Raw genomic sequence first — 20,154 nt, 5'->3', positions numbered from 1 at the left:
GGGTTATGCAGTGAGTGGAAAGGAGAAGCTTGTATGCAAGCTGAAAAAGAGTCTTTATGGGCTCAAACAGGCACCAAGGGAATGGTATCATAAATTTGATACATTCATGAAATCCCAGAAATTCAGGAGAAGTGACATAGATCACTGCTTATACACCAAGAAAGCTTTGGATGGCAGTCTATTGATCCTCATCTTGTATGTTGATGATATGTTGATTGCCGGGAAATCTCGTAAGGAGATGGATACCTTGAAGCAGAGACTGCATCAAACCTTTGATATGAAGGATTTGGGTGATGCAAATCACATTTTGGGTATGCGGATACTTCGGGACAGAAATCAGCATGTGTTGTATTTGTCTCAGAAGGAATACATTGGCAAAGTTTTGCAGAGGTTCAATATGGACGGGGGGAAGAAGACTAGTACTCCTTTGCCTCCATATGTGAAACTCAGTGCTATGGACAGCCCACAGTCGGATAGTGACAGGGCTGATATGGCCAAGATTCTGTATGCTTCAGCTTGTGGCAGTCTCATGTATGCCATGGTTGCTACTAGGCCGGACATTGCATTTGCAGTGGGAGTGGTTTCTAGATACATGGCCAACCTTGGCAAGAAGCATTGGGAAGCAGTGAAAGGTGTCATGAGATACCTGAAGGGCACACAGGATATGTGCATTTGTTTTGGCAAACAGGATGCATTAGTGCATGGTTACACGGATTCGGATTATGCCGGTCATCCAGATAACCGGAAGTCTACTACCGGTTATGTGTTTACATTCACAGGAGGTGCTGTGTCATGGATATCCAGGATGCAGAAGTGCACAGCCTTATCTACTACAGAGGCCGAGTATATTGCAGCCACAGAGGCTTGCAAGGAGGCATTATGGCTATTTCGGTTAGTGGTTGATTTGGGTTATACAGGGGATGTTCCATTGTTGCATTGTGACAGTCAGAGTGCCATCCAGTTGGCAAAGAACCCTGTCTTTCATGCAAAGACGAAGCATGTGGATGTGAAGTATCACTTCATCAGAGAGGTGATAGAGAACAAGCAAATTCAGCTTGTTAAGATTCATATGGATGACAACCCGGTTGATCTGTTGACAAAGAGTTTGCCTCCGGAGCGGTTTGCTCATTGCAGACACTTGATGGGCATTGGATGAGGCCAGTTTCAGCCTTGTTATGGCCTTGTATATTATCATGTACATGCTGATTTTTTTTCTTTTCCTTCATTTAAGGGCACTTTGCCTTTAAGTGGGAGGTTGTTGGGGTAAAGGCATAATGCCCACCCTTATAGTGTGTACAAGCCCATAAGTTATAGTACATAGTACACTTAGTACTTTTAATGTACTAAGTGCACTATGTGTACTAGTGCAATATACATGTGTGATAGGGGAGTCACACACTCATTCCGATGAGTTGACTTGTCCCCACAACTCTCTCTCTCTCTCTCCCTTGTTCTCTCTGTGTATGTCTCCCACACATGAACAATAACTCTAACCCTAATTCTCCCACACACTGTGTATGGAACCGGCCTTCAGTAGAAGCCAAAGTGCGGTAGGCTAACTGTCACCCTAACACAGCTGTAAATCAGCAAAGAAAACAGACAAAAGGGAGCTAGAGCGCTCCTACAAGAAAACGACGACGGCCCCAAAGCTTGGCGCCCCTTTTGGTACTTCTTTATTTACATTCAAGGAAGAGTCCAACTGAGTACAACTTGGCCCAGCATGGCTGAAAGTAATAGAATGCCCAAGATGTTCACACCTCTGATCTTCTCAGCATAGAAGTCCCGCACAGTCTTGTGCTAATTCCAATACACAAACCTGCATCCCTTTATGCCAAGAAAATACATTCATGAGGCCTCGAACAATGTAGCCAAATTGCCCTTACTTGCAGTGAAAAACACAGCCACACATCAGCCCACAAACTCATCCAAAACTGTTCCTCAGGTTGCCTTGTTTCCACCCTCCGAACTGCCAAACCCTTCCTCTCACAAAGGGCCAGAGGAGCACCTCCGAGACAGTTAGGAGCCAGTGAAAAGAGAGACTCAAACACCACCTGTTCGATCGTGAGCACGCAACGAGAGAGAGAGAGAGAGAGAGAGAGAGAGAGAGCTGTCCCCACGTGTACGCCCCTGTTTCTCCTGCAGTCCCCTCTTTCCAAGAGAGCCTCTCATGCCCTGTTCAGTCCTAGTTGTGCACTTCCTGCAGCTGCCTGCAGCCCATCGCTTGCTTCCATGAGAGAGAGAGAGAGAGAAGCACGAGAAACCTGCTCACCGTCCAGCACAACCTGCAGTCCGGTTGTTCCCTGTAGACCTGCGCCGCTTTTCACAAGAGAGAGAAAAAGAGGCCAACACAGTCCAGCCCGCCAGCTTTTTGCCAAGGGAGAGCCAGCGTGCTGCAGCCTCCTCCAAAAGAAGCGTTTACTCCAATAATAGCAGAGGGGCCACGATCCACCCAAAAAAAAAGGTGTTCTTTTCTTTTAATGGTTTTAAACCTTTGTCCCCGCCCATGGGGTTATGAAAAGGACCCTTAATAATTCCTAGTGTCACCTTGGACCCCAAGTGTGAACATTTAACAAATGTCCTGCAAACTGACCACCATGCCCAATGTTCACTTGTTCACTGGCTCTTCCCACACCCTCCAGCCAGGGATACACTGTACGTGACGAACTGCCAAAAATACACAGGGCCGTGACATACCCCCCTCTTGAAAAATGGCAAGCATCCTCGATTGCATCCTGGTGATACAACAAAACATCAAAGCGGAATCACATTGATAACGAAGATTGCCCATACAGCAAAATATCAGCCATGTGATCCAAAAGAAAGTGAAAAGTACAATATGGCAACATCAGCGTCCCAATCTCTCTCAGCCATACATATGTTGCACAACATTCACTGCAAACCAATGGTGTAATAATAGTCCAAGTTGTATACCACTGTGAACCATACATAACCACAACATCCAATGTGACTAGTACACATATATCATAGAAGTGCCATAAGCAGATGTACTGTCAGCTGTCAGTACCTTCGGATGAGACAAAAGCTGCACGAGGCGACCTCTAGATGACATTCGAGCCTGTCTGTAACAAGGGAGCAGAGGTGCTACCCCCATCTTGAGCATCAGGCAATGCTCCAGACCTATGCTCTACTGAACTTGAATGAGGCGCATCAAGAGTTGGCTCTAACTCGAAGGCATCAAGATAAAGCTGCAATACTTGAGGTGAATATGCCAAGTCACCCTCCTCCATCCACTTTGCATCCATTGGTGAATAGTTCTTGAACTTCACAAGATAGCGATGGGAAACTTTACCTCGTACCTTTCTTTCCTTGTGTGCCAATATCTGCTTGGGAATAAGAACCTCATCAAGTTCCTCCACTTCTGGTTGATCCTCTTCTGATACATCCTCAGGCACATACGCTCGGAAAGGTCTAAGAAGACTCACATGAAATGCATTGTGAATCCTCCAGTGATCTGGTAGCTTCAAACGATAGGCCACCTCACCGATCTTTTCCAATACCTGAAAAGGTCCATAGTAGCGCATGCTCAACTTAGGGAATAGGCGCTCTTTACCCTTCATCTTCTTGAGCCTGACTTTTTCAAAACGCAAAAGAACCCAGTCACCTACTACAAACTCTAATGCACGCCTTTGATGATTTGCTGCCTCCTTTTGCTTTTGTTGAGTTTTTTGGAGTGCCAACTTAACTCTCTTGTAAGCTTCGTCCATACTCTCCACATACTGGTCAGCCTGAAAGATCTTTTTCTTTGTGTGCAAAATGGGTGGTACCTTCCTCCCTCCTTCCACAATCTCAAAAGGCGCCTTGCCCGTCGAGGTATGGACGGTGTTGTTATAAGCGAACTCCACTAAAGGAAGATACTTTTCCATTGTTCTTTTTGCTCTGACACATAGCACTTGAGAAGATCTAACACTGTGGAATTGGCCTCTTCCGATTGCCCATCTGTCTGTGGATGAAATGATGATGAAAACTTGAGAGTTATGCCTATCGAAATACGCAACGGATATGAGACAAAAAGCTGAGAGCACACATAGCAGGACTCTATGCTGAAGACAAGCAAACGCAAGAGAGAACCACCAGCCTGAATCTGAACACAGAACTGAGCGTAGAAGAGCAAACGGAGAAGAGAGAGAGAGAAGCTGTATAAACTCTGCTATATACAAGATCCGGTACAATAAAAGGTGTGGGGGGTTAGGGGTTTATTTCACCCCTCAGTGCTAGTCAGCCAGCCTAAAAGCAGCCGACAGCACCTTGGATGTCCACGACTGCAAAACATAGCAAGTCGGCTAGCATAATCCAGTCGGCCTAGACAGGTAGAGTCGGCCAGCACAAAATTTGCCCCACGACCAAAAAACTAAGAAAAAATATGAGAAAAATGATAAGAGCTCCTGGGCGGGCACACCCACAACAAAGGCCCTGTGTGAGCACTATGGTACAGACATGAGATGATTGCTAACACCCCCTCTCAGCCCTTGGTTGTGGAACCAACTCTAGTGAGCTAGAGTGCTGTCGGAGCATAGCTTGAGGTAGAGACTTCGTGAAGAGGTCCGCCGCATTGTCCTCCATTGAACAAAACTCTAGCAAGATGTCATCAGTAAAAAACTTCTCATGAACAAAGTGACTCTGGATGATCGTGGGTTCCGCCAGTAGAAACCAATCTCGCCAAGTAACCTCTACAACCGCACCACCTCGCAAGCAGTACCACAAGCAGCCGAGTACTCTGCCTCCGTAGACGACAAGGCAAAAGTTGGCTGCCTCTTGTTGCTCCATGAAATAGCTCCTGAGCCAAGGGTAAATCCATAGCCTGATGTAGATCTCCTTGTGTTTGGATCTCTTCCCCAATCTGAGTCACTCCAACCTTGGAGTCGGACTCCATCCGTCGTTCTCCCTCTAGTGTCATAGAAGAGTCCAAGATCCTTCGTACCCTGCAGGTACCGCAAGATCTGCAATCCTGCGTCCCAACGAGTCTTCAAAGGCGTCTGCATGAATGAGCCCAACAGCCCCACTGGGAAGCTCAAGTCCAATCTGGTGTTCAGCAACCAAATCAATGAACCAAACAGTGTCCAAACTGCTTCCGATACAAGGAGGCATCAACCTACTCACAAGGATCATCAACTGTAACTTTGGTATGCCAAGTCTTGGGAACCTGCTGAAGACCATTGAAGGCCTTTCGGAATCTGTAAACCACCCCCTTTGAACCCAGAACCTCAAAGTGTGGAGGCTGCTCAACATACACCTCGTCTTGCAAGTCAACATCGGCTATCACCAATTGGCCGACCATTTGGTCCATCTCTAGATTTGTGTCTCGTTCACTTGAGGCCAGGCCGGTGTCTCATGTGAAGAGGCTAGTATTTTTGCTTGACATGGACGGGAGCCAGACTGGTGCCACCCGTGTGTTAGCAGGATGGTGTCGTATGGACGTGAGCCAGACTGGTGCCACCCGTGTATGACCTGGACTGTGTTCTATCCATGGGATTGTCACACCATGGAAGAGCTAGTATTTGTGCCGTGTCTTGCCTATGGGACTGTCACTCCATAGGGAGGCTCATGCCTGGAACCGTGTTTTACCTATGGGACTGTCACTCCATAGGAAGACCAGGATTTATGTTTTATGTCGTGCCATTTTTGTGCCCGACAAATATTTTGTACTTGTTCCATGAACGGGAGATATGTCCATGATACTATTTGCACATGCACTCATGTTTTGCATGTTTTAAACTGTTTTCGCATGACTTGTATTTTTGTGTTTGCCTGTTTGACGTGTTACTAACTGAGCGGGGACGCTTGCCAGTGAGTCGTGAAGTTTGCTCTGTCTTCTGACAAGTTTTGTTGCATGTGAACAGGTGGTAAGTGTATTGCACTTGTTGGTGTAAAAGTTTTATTTCTAACCTTTTGCTTTATAAGGTTGTATGTTCACATTCACTTAAAAAGTGGGCACCCACATATGAAAAAAACAAGGTGGGGAGCCACACTTAACCTCTTGTGTGTCTGGGGGTGGGTGCATGGTCACCTACCCACACCACCATGAAGCTGGCCACCCCCATGCAATCTTGGGGAGCCGGCCAGCTGTGGTTGTTTATTTCTCTCCAACCTCTACAAAAGAAAGCACCACGACCACCCCAATACTCACGATCGTGCGCCTCCAACTCTTCAGGCTGTGCCACCTCCCTCTGTCCAGCAGGCTGCGCGTGTTCACCAGTAGGCTGCTCCTTTTCCTCTTCCACAGACGGCTGGCAGCTGCACCTGTCCACTGCAAGCGATTGGGCGCCTCCATCACCTCTCCTCTACAGGCTGCGTGAGGCTGCCCCTTCTCCACTGAACCCAGGCGGTTCTATAAGCTGCTGTCCATCTCCAGCAGGCTGCGCTGCCTCCTCTTGCAGGCGGCTGTGTGCCCACCTCTCCAGCGGGCGCTGCGGCAGGCTGTGCATGCTCCATCTCCAGTAGGCGCTGCTCCCTCTGTCCAGTGAACTGTGCCATCTCCACCACCTCAGCAGCAAAGGCGGCTCCCTCTGTTTAGCAGGCTGCGCCTGTCCTCCAGCAGGCTGCCCACTACACAGCAGGCGGCTGTGCACTGTAGCCAGACGGCTGTTGTTCCTACAGCTGGCGGCTGCACATGCTTTTCCTCCCATACAGGCGGCTGCCTTCCCTACATAGCGGCTGCTCCATTCTCCTCCGACAGGCGATTGTACTTATTTCCCATCGGTGGTTGCATCTCCCTTCCATAGGTGGTCACAGGTGGCTTTGCACCTCCTAGGTGGTTACACCTTCAACACAGGTAGCTCCTCCTTCTTCTCCTCAACAGGCTGCTGCGCCCTGGTGTCCACCACTAGTAGCTGCACACAGACACCTCGGGTATTGGTCTTCCATCTGCGAGCTACAAGTAAGTGAATTCAGATTTAAGTAAAGAACTTTGTTGTAAATCTGATAAAGGATTCTCTCTCTATGGCTAACACCCGTTCGGTGCCGGGTAGTCCAAGCTTTTGGAGAACCACGGTCCAAAGGTGCTGAGATCGGGAGAGCCAGGCGTTAGTACAAGAGCGCTTGTTTGTGCGTGGTCTTGGAACACCAGTGGGGCGCTCTCTGCGGAGTCTAGTGAAGGCACAGGACCGTAGAGACTGGACCACTCAAGTGGTTGCTCTACTTCGAACATCTACTTCGAGCCTTTTTGTTTGGTACTGTATTCATATGTACATGGACATCATCTGGTTCAATGAACCCATGGAGCATTGTATTTGTTAAATACTCCCAATAATATGTCATATATTGAGGGGGGGGTCGGCCCGTTCTGGCCCCAGTGCTGGTGTCCATCTATTTCATTTCAATTTGCAGTTGTTTTTTAAGTTGTCCATTTCAAATTGTGATATTAAGTTGTGCTATTACGCGTGTCGGTGTCCAACGGAGTCTATTCCCACTTGACGGGATCGGTTTCATTGGTATCAGAGCACGGTAGTTTCCCTCTTCTTAGTGGGGAAATGAACCTGTGTATTGGACACCCCGCTTCTAGCACACTTAACACAATGGACAGCCAAGGCAACCCTTTGGAAGTGCCTAATTCGAGGGACCCATCAAGTGCCTCGCGTGGTTGTGATGCTCTACAAGGAAGGCACAAGCCCCTTGAAAGGGTAAATGATAGTGATCAAAGGGACAACTGTCTCGAGGAAAGACAGTCATGCAAGAAGAAGAGCCTGATGCAATGGTAGACGTGACTTTTGAGTCCATGGCATGAGAAGTGGGCAAGAAGCCAAGGGAGTTGGCACTTTCCTACCTCCTCCGCAAAGGTGACATCAAAAAGGGGGAAGATGGAGAGCTGAAATTCAGAAATCCACCTCGTAGTCCACTGGAGTCTGAAAACCAACCACACAAGCGAGAAAAAATTCTGGTTTCTTGCTGAATCTTTACACTAGGCTCTGATACCACTGTAACATGCGGAAGCTTCGGGGGAGATCGGTAACTTAAATGCTTAGAAATCAGCACACTCGTCGCGACGAAGTTAACGCACAAAACTGAATATAGATGTGCAGAAAAATAGAGAGAGAGAGAGAGAGAGAGAGGGAGAAGAGGACACAGTATTGGGTCCCGAATACCCTCTGTAGGGTCCCCACCACGAATGGTGTATTTGCTTTTATTAGAATGATGTAAAATACCGAAATAAAAGACTGATTGAACCTTCTTGGCTGAGATAAATCTTTGCCCTTGACCTTCAATCCTTCACCCCTTCTGCGTTAGCTTGATCTAGGCTGTCCTGGCCTTTGCTTCAGCTTCAGCACTTGGCAAATGATGAGATGAATAGAATGATATGTGGGCTGGGTATTTATACCCTTTCTGGACAGCAGTCGGCTGGCTAAAAGGCAGTCGGCTATCTAAAAGCCTATTATTAGTCATGCTGCGCATGATAGTCTTGGGCACTTAGGGGCATGGGCAAAGGAGGCTGGGCACTGTGCGCCTGCTGTCCTGGAGGCTGGGCAGCCTGTTTGGGCTGCCCCACACTTGCCCTACAGCCATCCCATGGCTGGATAACCAGTTGGCTACCCATGCCAAGCCCCTAGGGCTGTCTGTAGCCCTCCCATGACCTACCCATGGCTGGTGGGTACAGCGAGGGCCTTCCTGGCCCTTATATGGGGATTGTCTTATACTTCCCCATGCCCACAAGAGTCCCTGGGGTAGCCCTATGGGCTGGCCCCTTTTTCTAAATGCAAACCCTAACTGTCTACACAGTGCTTTGGCATCCAGTATCATACCAGATACACAGAGTTCATTGACATCATTCCAGAGGGAGATTCACAGCGCGGACTGGTACTGTTTCATGTGCAGGACAATGCACACCTGACCTTGGACGACCGGGATGGAACCGTGGCTGACTCGTCCCGGAGTGGGCTCACATGGGACCAGTTTACCCTCCCAGGTCCTGCACCTTCTGTACAGATATGTCTACGTGGCATCCAAGTGCGGGTTGCACGTGACACCTACCTTGCCCCACTTGGTGGGCTTCTTCGCTTGCACCACTTTCTCCGACCATGTCTTGGTGGTTCTTCATTTGGTTGACCCTTGGCACTAGGACGATTGTTGCAAGGCAATCTTGAAGGAGTTTTTTCTTGTAGATTACCAGCGAGACTTGAAGAAGCAATGGGAGTGCTTTTCACAGAAATAGGGAAAATTGATATCCGACTTTCTAACTCAGTTTCAAAAGCTTCTCTCATGCCCTGTGGGACCCGCCTGACGGTTGGAGCAGGTTGAGCTCTTTGTGGATGGTTTGAAACGGTTCATGTAGTCCGTCCCAAGATCTCGCAGACTTGGTACGTATGGCTACTACCCTTGAGACATGGGAGAGTTCCAAAGCTGGGACTCAACAACAAGGGCAATAGAAGGACATGGCAAGTGGGGGAGCCTTGGTGACTCGCCTCACCTTGAAGAGCATTGTGCCAAGAAAGCTATGCTTCTATTGTGACTCCACCGAGCATATTGGGAGGGAGTAGAATATCTAAAACAGGCCGACAGCAGCCACTGCTCACGACTAGCACCATGTGTGCACACGACCAGAAAAAGAGCTAGTCGGCCAGACACCAGAACAGGTCGGGTAGCAGAACAAGAGTCGGCCAGCATCAGAAGACAGCCGACAGCCCTCCACACCAAAAAACGGGCAGGCACACCCACAACAGAGGCCCTGGTGTAATATACAGACAGGAGATGACTGCTGACACAAGAGTCCCTAATGTCTATCCGCTGCACAGAGCGGCTGCCCAGGCTGACCGGCGTCTTGCACTAACTTGGCCGGCTAGCTGCGCACAACAGTCGCCTAGGGTAGCTGTAAGCCCAGCGGGGCGTGCAGTGACAGACTCAACCACATGTCCAAGAGATAAAGATATATATAGAGAGAGGGAGAGAGAGAAGGGAATAGGGATCTTGCACAATACACCACATTGAGCGGGGAACAGGCCCCGGCCCCTTTCAAGAATTTATTCAAGAACAATCCACGGGCACGCTGGCGAGGATCAACGAATGAATACAAAACAAATAGATATGCCGATGTAGGATATCCAAGTCGATGTGGATGTCGAGGCACAAGATCTCTCATGCCGAGCACACCATTGGGATGACCCACAAGTATCTCTCACCGGGCTCGTACCAAATCCAATATCCAAATCCAATGAATCCAAGTCCAATGAATCCAAATCCAAGTTCAAGTTCCAATCTAAATCCAAGTCCAAGTTCCAATCCAAGTTCTAGTTCCAATCCAAATCCAAGCCCAAGTTCCAATGCAAATCCAAGTCCAAAATGCAAGTGAACTCAATACCTAATCTTCAAGTAAACCCTCATGAAGCTTCTTGAACCCAAGGTACCAATGTTGGATGATATGGGCAGTTGGCGGACAGAGGTGGCGATGGCGACGGCGCTGCATAGAGGGGGCGACGGCGCTGCACAACGGCGATGGCGGCGGCGGCGCCGGCGCTGTTGCACAGGCAGAGCTGGGCGGCGGCGGCAGTTTCTGAGACGATGCTGTGTGGCACATGCGTAAGGAGGAGGAGATGATGGTCGTGTAGAGGCACAAGGTGGTGGAGAAGATAATGAAGATGTTCTTCCCAGAGTTACTCTTGCTCTCCTCAAAATTTCTCTCAATGAGGTTGGTCCACAAAGTTGATCTTAAAAGAGTTATTCTCTATCATCAAAAGGAATACAAGCTTCTTATATACTTGAAAGGGGTCCCGGCTTTTTGCCATGCCTTGCTTTTGCCTTTTTGCTTTTCCTCTTTTAAATATTTTATTAATAGTCAAATATGGGACCAAAGTTCTTGATTTATGCTTTTGTAGCTTCAAAGCCTTCCTCTTTGGCTGTGGAGTTGCTTTTTGGAAAAGCGGCTTTTAGCTTTTTGGTCCGGCTTAGTCTCCTCTTTCCAATGGTGCCCTTGGCTCGCGGTCAACCCTGTTTGACTTTTTGCTTTTTCTTGCTTTTTGACCAAGAATGGTGCTTTTTCTTGAGCAAACCTTACAGTTCCTGTCCCCATACCTTCTTCCACTTGTATGGTGTCCGGGCAAGGGTTCCATCATGTGAAATAGAGGTCGGAGGGCCAAATAGTTACAGTAGCCAGTCTTGGCTCTTCTCTCTTGGCCACTTTGCCTACCAAACCCTAGTTGCCTACAGCCCTCTGTTGGGTACTTGCTACAGTTATACACATACATAAAAAATAGCAGCGATCCACTTCTTGCATCCCCTCTGACGCATGCCTACACATGCAATCCTTTACGCCAACAAAAACCTTGTACAACTTCTATTGACATCAATTTGATAGAAAGAGAAACGTTGCGAGGAATATTGGGAAATGCGACATCTACAACGCCTAGAAACGCATACCTCTTCAGCCTCTACATTAGGGTTGTTGTGATACCAACTGGAAAGTCCTTCCTTGAATCTCCCTAAACACAGCTGAAAACCAAGGTTAATCCTAAACCAAATCATGAGGTAATAGGCTAGCTGACCTCTCAACTGCGACCGGCATCCACTGATCTCTCCCTGAATCTCCCTAAACACAGCTGAAAACCAAGGTTAATCCTAAACCAAATCATGAGGTAATAGGCTAGCTGACCTCTCAACTGCGACCGGCATCCACTGATCTCTCCCGAGCCAAGGCTAGTGCTTCTTGCACAATCCCATAGGCCCGTGTCTAACTCTAGCTTCCCATACCACCGAAGCCTACCTGTAGGCCTTCCACACGCCAACCTACGTACTCACCATGTGTGGCATGAGCATGTTGCTCTCCTAGTCTAAGCCAAACGGTTAGTGGTTATGTCTCATAATAATCCAAGCTCTCACTTATATAGTGATAACTACGCCATAGATAGCTAACTTGCTATAAAAGGCCATTAAGCTTGTTTTATCAATCCAGGAACCCTAGCAAAGTATCAGCCTGCTAATTCCTAATCCCGGCCCCCCCTAACCCCATTGGATTAGTTCCCTAATCCATAGATTAGTGTCCAGGTACATAACAGGCGTGAGTTAGAACCTTGACATCTATGATATAATCTACAGACCACTTGAATAAAAGAAAGGACTATGGCATTGTTTGTTGTTTCATGGCTTGTGATGGTGTCAAGGAGCTATTCACATACTCGTCAATTATTGACTTCAAGTTGGCAAGTTGGCATTCAGTAGGACATCATCAGGATGCTGCAGCATAAAAACCATGAAGTTAATGGCTTGGTCAAAACCCATAGTTTGGAAGAGGAGCAAGCAAAGGTAATGTTAGGGAGCTACAATATGGATTCTTCATGCAAAAATGTGTGTAAACATGTGACTCTAAACGTCTTCCATGTTACAGGTTGATGAGCTGAATGCATCCCTGGGTACGTTGCTGGGACGTGCCCGAAAGTTCTGTTCTGATGCGTGTTTGAGGCGGTACCTCCGGGCTAGGACTTGGGATGTGCAGAAGTCTAAGAAAATGCTTGAAGAGACTCTCAGTTGGAGGGCAGCTTTCAAACCAGAAGAGCTTCGATGGGTGAGTTTAGAAAATAGTACTTCAATGCAATCCTCAGCATTGCATGAATAATATGCCGGTATGTACATGTGTATGTGTGTCAGACAGATGTAGCAGAAGAAGGTGAAACGGGGAAAGTGTACCGAGCTGATTTCTTTGATAAGAAAGGGAGGACTGTTTTGGTGCTGGTACCAGCAAATCAGGTGATAAAATTAGACACTGAATGGTTGCGTGTTTTCAATGGCCCTGTAATGTGTATTTGATCATCTGTGCCCACAGAATACTTCATCTCGTGAGGGTCAGATGCGGCACTTGGTATACTTAATGGAGAATGCCCTTCTGAATTTGCCACCCGATCAAGAGCAAATGGTCTGGCTGATAGATTTCACGGGATGGTCCTTTGCCACGGCTGTACCTGTTAGAACTACCCGTGAAACTGCCAATATTCTACAAAACCACTATCCAGAGAGGCTCGCATATGCGATTCTGTACAACCCACCTAGAATCTTCGAAGCTTTCTGGAAGGTAGCGATTCAATGCCTGTGGTACTTATATTGAAGCTTATTTATTTTTATCAGTGTGTTAACATTAATGGAAGGTTTGATGACAGGTTGTGAGGCATTTTCTTGACCCAAAAACCTATAAAAAAGTGAAGTTTGTGTACTCCAACAACCCTGAAAGTCTTAAGTTAATGGAAGAGCTCTTCGATGTAGATCAATTGTACATGGCGTTTGGAGGCAAAAAAATGGCGTCGTACAATCATGAAGAGAACAGCAGACAAATGCAGGAGGATGATTTGAAGGCAGCAGCCTACTGGCAGTTGAATGATGAGCACTTAAATGACACTAGAGAAGCATCTTGTGGGACTGGCCACGACTCCGAGACACAAATTTAGAGAAAAGAATAGATCATATTTTATGGCAGCATTATCAAATTGATTTGCTCCTATATGTTGATTATTGATCAAGCTCCCATAAACATAAAATTAATATGCTAACCTTCAATATTTTGGAAGTATACTCTTTGTAATCTCATTCAAAAGAGCATGAGATTCTTGCAAGCGTAATAAATATTCAACAATTCAGAAGGGGTCCTCTGGGAGGGAGGCTACATGTGCAGGTTACATCAGGTGCAGTGATAATCATCCTTTGTTGGTCCTAAAAGAAGAAGTGTAAGATCCTCACCCCAACTTGTTCCAGGGGACAATCCAATAGACACTGCCACTAGGGTTTTTATGAGGCACCTCATTGACGATGACAACCCAACAGTTCCACCTATGAAGACAGCAAGTCATGCCCCTACTGCAAAGCCTTTATGAGATGTGAGCCCAAGGAAATAAGAGATCTTGCAGAACCTCAATGAACTGTGGGGAGTGAAAAGAAATAGGAGATCTTGAGGATTAGACCATCCGTGGGGGCAATCTGAATCCTTATGGACCACATTTGTTGCACTTTACTATTAGGCACACATTTTAGACTGTTATGTAGCTCTACTGCAAGTTTGAAACAGAGCCATCGTCCACAAACTAGTTACACTCTTGTACGTATGAATGCAAGCATTGCACCCTCTCTCCACGTTGGCTGCTACATGTCATAAGTGCAATGACAAGAAACACCATGGAGCTTGACACTTGCATGCTGCATATGACTCCATGAATCCTCGAAATGACAAATTTGCGTGTTGAATGCAACAACATTTGTGTGTGTTCTTCAACTTCTACAAAAAGAGAGGCTTCAAGTACTCAAATGCGCTAGAAGGGGTCCTGTTATAACTAGCTAGAGGCAGATGCTACCCAGCAACATGTTATAGCTAGCTAGCAGTAAGCATTTGTTACATATAAAGGGGGCTTCTATATAGGGATAATTTTTGTTCCTTTGTTGAGTTCAGTATGCTATATAGCTGTAACTATCTGTCAGTTGCTGTTATGCTATATAGGTGCTGCCCTTTGTCTAGAAGGGGCCTTTTGCTAACTAGCACTAGGTAGCTGGTAAGTAGTAGACATAGCAAGGGACATGCCAGAGAGAGAGAGAGAGAGAGATTAGACACGGTTTAGACGGTAAAATTGAAAATTGTTAAAATTGTTGGCCTCCAGTAATAGCAACCGGTTCTGCATCTGCATCTTGTTCTTCACCTCTCTGGAATGTCTGATTGCCTTGGCCAAAGAGTCAAGAGACTCTTCGTTGTTGTGTCTGGCTCCGGGTTGGATTTTTTGTAGGATCTGGACGGATTCTCTAGTGCTGGAACTGACCGATGAAGTGGTGAATTCAACACAGAGGAACTTCCAGTGCCTCTCCTCTGCCATATGAACAAGCAACTGTATATTCTTCAGGACCTTGTATCTTGTGCGATCTGAGAAGTTCATTTGCATGCTGAACATATGTTTAACATTTTACAAGTGCTTGAACTGTCTTTGCATTCAAATCAGACTGATCTTTTAGCACAATATTTATTCTTTGCCAATTATTTAATCTTGCTGAAAAATATGTTTCCATCTGTTTCATTCTTTCGTCATATTCATCTAGCTTTTTGGTTGCATCTTGAACCCCTTTTTGAAGATTTAATCCTCTTTTGAAGTTGTTGAATAAGATCTCCATTCTTTTTCTGCTTCTTAATCATTTTCTGCTCCTGATTAGCACTTCAAGAGCTAACTACTAACTCTGTTTGCATAAACCAGAGCCTACTCGTGGACAATCTGTAAATCCTTTAAATGCTTTATCTTTTCTGCAAGCCCTTTACCTTTATGTGATGAAGAGGGTTAAGAAGATGATGTTGTTGTGGCTGTGGCTCTCTGAGTTCCACTCGTATTCTTTGTGTTCTCTTCAGACTTTCTACTAGCTCCACTGGGACTTCTGGATCTGTCAAAAGACAGATCCATGCATCACAAGACCAAAACTAAACTGCTTTACATTATTTCAAGACTTGATATGTATTATTAAAGATACTTAAATATAGTATAAAGCTGTACTTAATTAAAAGCAGTCCACCTTGCCAAACATTTATCTTGCCTCATTTTCATCAATGTGTCCAGTCCCAATCTTTTTCTTCTTTACAATTAGGGGTTAGTCCTAAAGAGCAGCGGTTTCTGGACATTCCCTTGGCTTGTGGTAGTCAAGCCATTGGTTATAACAGACTGAGATAAGGAGCAATTTTTGTCTTCCTTGACTGTAGATTCAAATGCTTCATCTCTACAAAGAGTTGGTTGCATAATAAGGTAGCCCATGACACCTGTTTGTCCATGTCTGCAATCAAGAACCATCCCATGGCCCTATGGCTAATGCATAAGGCTTAGGTTAATGAATGAGGCTTATGCAAGCATTAGCCTCATGCATTATGCACAAGTGTTAGCATTCCTTTCTCATTCATCAATGCATGGGTAACTTCTACAATTGCATGTTCTTTCTTTTTGCAATCTTATTTTGTTGCGAGTTGTACCTGCATGTGAATTGCTCCTTTATCCCATGCTCTCTTAGATAATCGCTAATACATTAGAGAAATATTCTCCCCCACTATCCGATCTTTATGGATTTTATGTGCATGCCTGTATCTTTCTTAACCATAGCCTTTTTTTAATGGAAAAAAGATCCGTTTATTAGTTACCAAAGATACCAGCCACCACAAAGGGCTAGATACAAAACTCGCATCCATGTATGGGACTTCTTAACCATCGCCTTGAAGCTTAGAAAGTTCACTTTTCTCTTTCATGAAGTATACCCACACTTTCCTTGTGTGATGACTAATAGATACATAATAGTGGCATCCTTTAATTGATGTCATCTTTGTTGGTCCCCATACATTAGAATGTACACATCTAATGGTCTTTGACTTCCATTCTTATCATGTGGAAATGCATGCTTAGACTATTTTCCTAATTATTAGCATGCTTCATATACTCTGTGCATTCCATCTGCTTTGAACTTTGATAAATCTATAATAACGCTTTGAGTCCGCATTTTTAGCCAACTGAATATTAACATGACTAATACACTTATGCTAAATATTAATGTCTCCAATCACACATGTACCATCATGTGAAAACATTGTAGCCTTCACGTCAAGCATGTTTACATCCAATGTAAACATTCTTTCAAATATTTTGCTCTTTATAACTATGCATCACTTGTTATTGAAATCTTCTACATAACATCTATGAGGATTAAACCTTAGTGTTACCCACCCTGCTCAACCATTTGTCCACCTAAACCTAGGTCCTTTGTAATTTTTGAAACATGAAGTACATTAATCAGGGACTTTAGTTTGTCATCCTGCATAGACAATGGTGCGATAGCATACACAATATCGTACCTGTTTTTCATATACCCTTATTTTTTTATTTTTTACATATCTATAAACCACTCTTTGTTGACCGGTCATCTGGTGAAGCAATTGAATCAACATATCATACATCTCTAGTGTTCCTTGCATATACAATCATGGAACTAAACATATGATGTTGCATACGTCTCTAGGGTTTCTTGCATTATGTTGCATCATAAAAAGTTGCTCACTTCTATCTTCAGCTTGCTTTCTTAAAGATGCATAGTTCCCTTGTTGTAGCTTGCCACTTTTAATGTCATTTTAAATTTTATAGCAGTTCTTTGTTATATGACCTAGTTTGCCACAATAATACATTCCTTTGTTATATGACTTAGTTTGCCATGATAATAGCACTCCATGCTATTTTCACTCTGCTTTTTGTCATCCACCTTACCCTCTCTGGCTCCTCTTGCCTCTAGAAAGTGTCCTCTTCCTCCTATTTGTACATTAGATTCACGTTGTTGCTCCTCCTGCCTCTAGAACGTGTCCTCTTCCTTCTATTTCCAAAATAGCCTTCATCTCGGCCTCTAGTTGATGATCTACCTCTATCTCTAATTGTGTCCATGTAGAGGGCTTGCTTCTATTATTTTCAAGAGATGATTTACTCCCAACACTCATCTCCTTAGTGATAAGAAGGGCTATAAGATTCTCAAAGTTTGGGAAGTTTTCTCGAGTTTGGATAGACGTCCAAAATTGGTCATACTCTTTGCTAAGTGCATTCAATGTGACCAACACCAAGTCATTGTCATCAACAATAAGAGCTCTAATGGATCCGAGGATATATACAAACCCTTTAACTTTCAATGGGAAATCACTGATATGCATATTATTACTCTGCACATTATATAGCTCTTGCTTGAAAACTGCATCTTTCTTACCTTTGTTGGTCCTTATATTGTACATCTTAACCAAGGTATCCCATGCATCCTTACGTTAGGATGTCAACCTTAGCACAAGCTGTTGACACTCATGATGTGCCTAGGTGACCGTTCCACATTTGCACCAGTAGTGTGTTTGGTAGCTGTGACACGACGAATCTTTGCCAATGATTCTACAACTGGACTACACCTACCTAGTCCAACTGACTTATGATATACTTATCTTGCTATCTCACCTATTTAGCGTGTTCACATTGTGAATTGCTTGTACATAGTACTCTAGTACTTATGTTGGATTTTCAATTATCTTTTGTAGCCTTATTTTGAGAGTAAGAAGATTTCAATTTGCCATCTTTGCGTGTGTCTTATCCATTGTTGTGTGAGTGTGTGTGTGTACTTGCAAAAGCTCAAGCTCTCTCTCCTCTCCTAATATTTTGTACTCTAGTACTTATGTTGGATTTTCAATTATCTTTTGTAGCCTTATTTTGAGAGTAAGAAGATTTCAATTTGCCATCTTTGCGTGTGTCTTATCCATTTTTATGTGAGTGTGTGTGTGTACTTGCAAAAGCTCAAGCTCTCTCTCCTCTCCTAATCTTTTCATGGTATCAGAGCCTAGTTTAAGCTAAGGAGCTGAGTGGCAAGCAAAGGAAGCTACGAAAGAAAAGGAAGCGGTACACGGGTAAGAGCATCATCATCTCTTTTCCTTCTCTTTTAGGTATGACCCCCCCTCCCCTCGGTAGCTTTGGGAGCTATACATCTCCGATTGAGCAGCTTTCTTTGTAGGCGTGGAGGTGCTTGTGTGGTGTGTAGTACTTTGTACTGTGGTTTTATGGCCAAATTTGCATTTCAAGTGCGTTTCGACCTCCATTCGGCCACAACTAGGTGTTTTTGGGAACTCCTGGGAAATTCCAATTTGGAACCGAACACTAGTTATTACACTCCAGCAGTGCATTTTGGGTGTCTAGATAGTGATTGCACATGTATTGTTGATTGTGTGGGTGTATGTACATGTACTCTGGTCACATACTGTGACATATAGATTTGCAGAAGTATTGCTATACGAGTTACAATAGATACTGCTGTGTTACAGGTTATATATAGAAATTACCTATTTACAGATTTCTAGTTGTTTCAAGCAAAGATGTTTGATAATATCAACCAAATTGTTAGTGAGAAGCTTGACAAGAACAATTTCATGCGTGGAAGTATAGAAAACTAATTTCTTGATGGAAAAAGGATCTCGGGATTATGTTGAAGGAGACAATGAGGAGCCTCTAGAGAACGCAACTCCAGCAGAGATAAAGGTGTTCGAAGACTAGAATTATGGTGCAAGGAAAGCCATGTATTGGCTTTTAGTTAGTATAATAGAAACTATGATAAGGCATATATAGGATGCCAACACTCCAGCAGTTGTATTGCAAAATCTAGTAAAGATGTTCCAGACAAACACAAAGGCAAGGAAGTTGCAGCTAAAACAGGCTACATACAATGATGAAGAAGAACATGTCCATAAATGAGTATTCTTTGAATATTAATGATATTGTTTAATTCTTTAGATCTATTAATGTCTCAGTGGAGGACGATGACTTGGTGAGCATCTGTTGTTTGTTGAATGGGCTTAGTAAAGAATATAAGCCATTCAAGACCTCTATTATTGTAAGAGAGAATGTTTTCAACTTTTGGGATTTTATGTATATGTTAATCATAGAAGAGGAGTCTTTGGGTAAAGACTCTTTACTGCAAAATAAGAACACGTCAGAACTAGCCTTCTACTCAAAATCAGATAAAGGTAGAGGTAGAGGTCGGCCGCCGTTTCAGAAATCAAATTATAGACATCAAATAGTCCAATTGAGATTCACAGTAGCAACAAACATACATTGGTGGAAGAGGTCAGTCTCTCAAGGTAGGGGGAGCCAGAGAGGCCGAGGCAATTGGCAAAGATAGCAATTGGGATCAGGTTCAAATGATTGCTTTTAGTGTGGCAAACTAGGTCACATTACAACAGAATGTCATAAGAAGCAAAGTGGCAAGTTATAGTAAAACAATTATGTATCTTCAAGCAAGCAGGTTGAAGATATATATGAGCAGTTGTTTATGTAGCACATGTTGAATTCAATGTGACATTAGATGTATCCACAAACGGTGATGATGTATAGTATGTGGATTCAAGAGACTCTAACCACATAACTTATCATGGTGACTTGTTTAGAGATGTCAAATTTTTTTTAAAACGAGGTTATGTAGAGACGGCGAATGACACGGCGCTCATCCTATTGCTCACATTGGGAATGTGCCATTGGCTATGATGTAGGATGACAAGATGAGGTACCTAGCTTATGTACTTCATGTGCCTAACATAACAAAGAATTGGCTTCTATTAGATAGATAGTTGAGCAGGGTTTGCAAGTACACTTTAACCCTTAGGGATGCTATGTTGAGGAATTCAACAACAAATGTAATTTGGTTACAAAAGGTAAAAGA

The 20,154-nt window shown here is 44.5% G+C and overlaps 1 protein-coding gene across 4 annotated transcripts in view; it reads left to right on the top strand.

The window, feature by feature from the left end:
- Positions 1-13,568, top strand: part of LOC147615343 (uncharacterized) — a 42,463-nt gene extending 28,895 nt beyond the window's left edge. For 2 of the 4 annotated variants that reach the window (XM_086779425.1, XM_086779426.1), the window contains exons 2-6: positions 12,157-12,243; positions 12,326-12,502; positions 12,586-12,684; positions 12,761-13,006; positions 13,092-13,568. In XM_086779425.1, the coding sequence (XP_086635551.1) occupies positions 12,172-12,243; positions 12,326-12,502; positions 12,586-12,684; positions 12,761-13,006; positions 13,092-13,376 (879 nt within the window). In that variant the 5' untranslated portion in view covers positions 12,157-12,171 and the 3' untranslated portion in view covers positions 13,377-13,568. The remainder of the gene's footprint in view (positions 1-12,156; positions 12,244-12,325; positions 12,503-12,585; positions 12,685-12,760; positions 13,007-13,091) is intronic. The other 2 variants (XM_086779428.1, XM_086779427.1) reach the window with 2 other exon arrangements.
- Positions 13,569-20,154: the final 6,586 nt, after the last annotated feature.

This window comes from Cibotium barometz, chromosome 40 (genome assembly GCF_041138505.1).
Source record: "Cibotium barometz isolate CiBa-2024 chromosome 40, ASM4113850v1, whole genome shotgun sequence".
Taxonomy (NCBI): Eukaryota; Viridiplantae; Streptophyta; class Polypodiopsida; order Cyatheales; family Cibotiaceae; genus Cibotium; species Cibotium barometz.
This window is presented reverse-complemented; position numbering and strand designations above follow the sequence as displayed.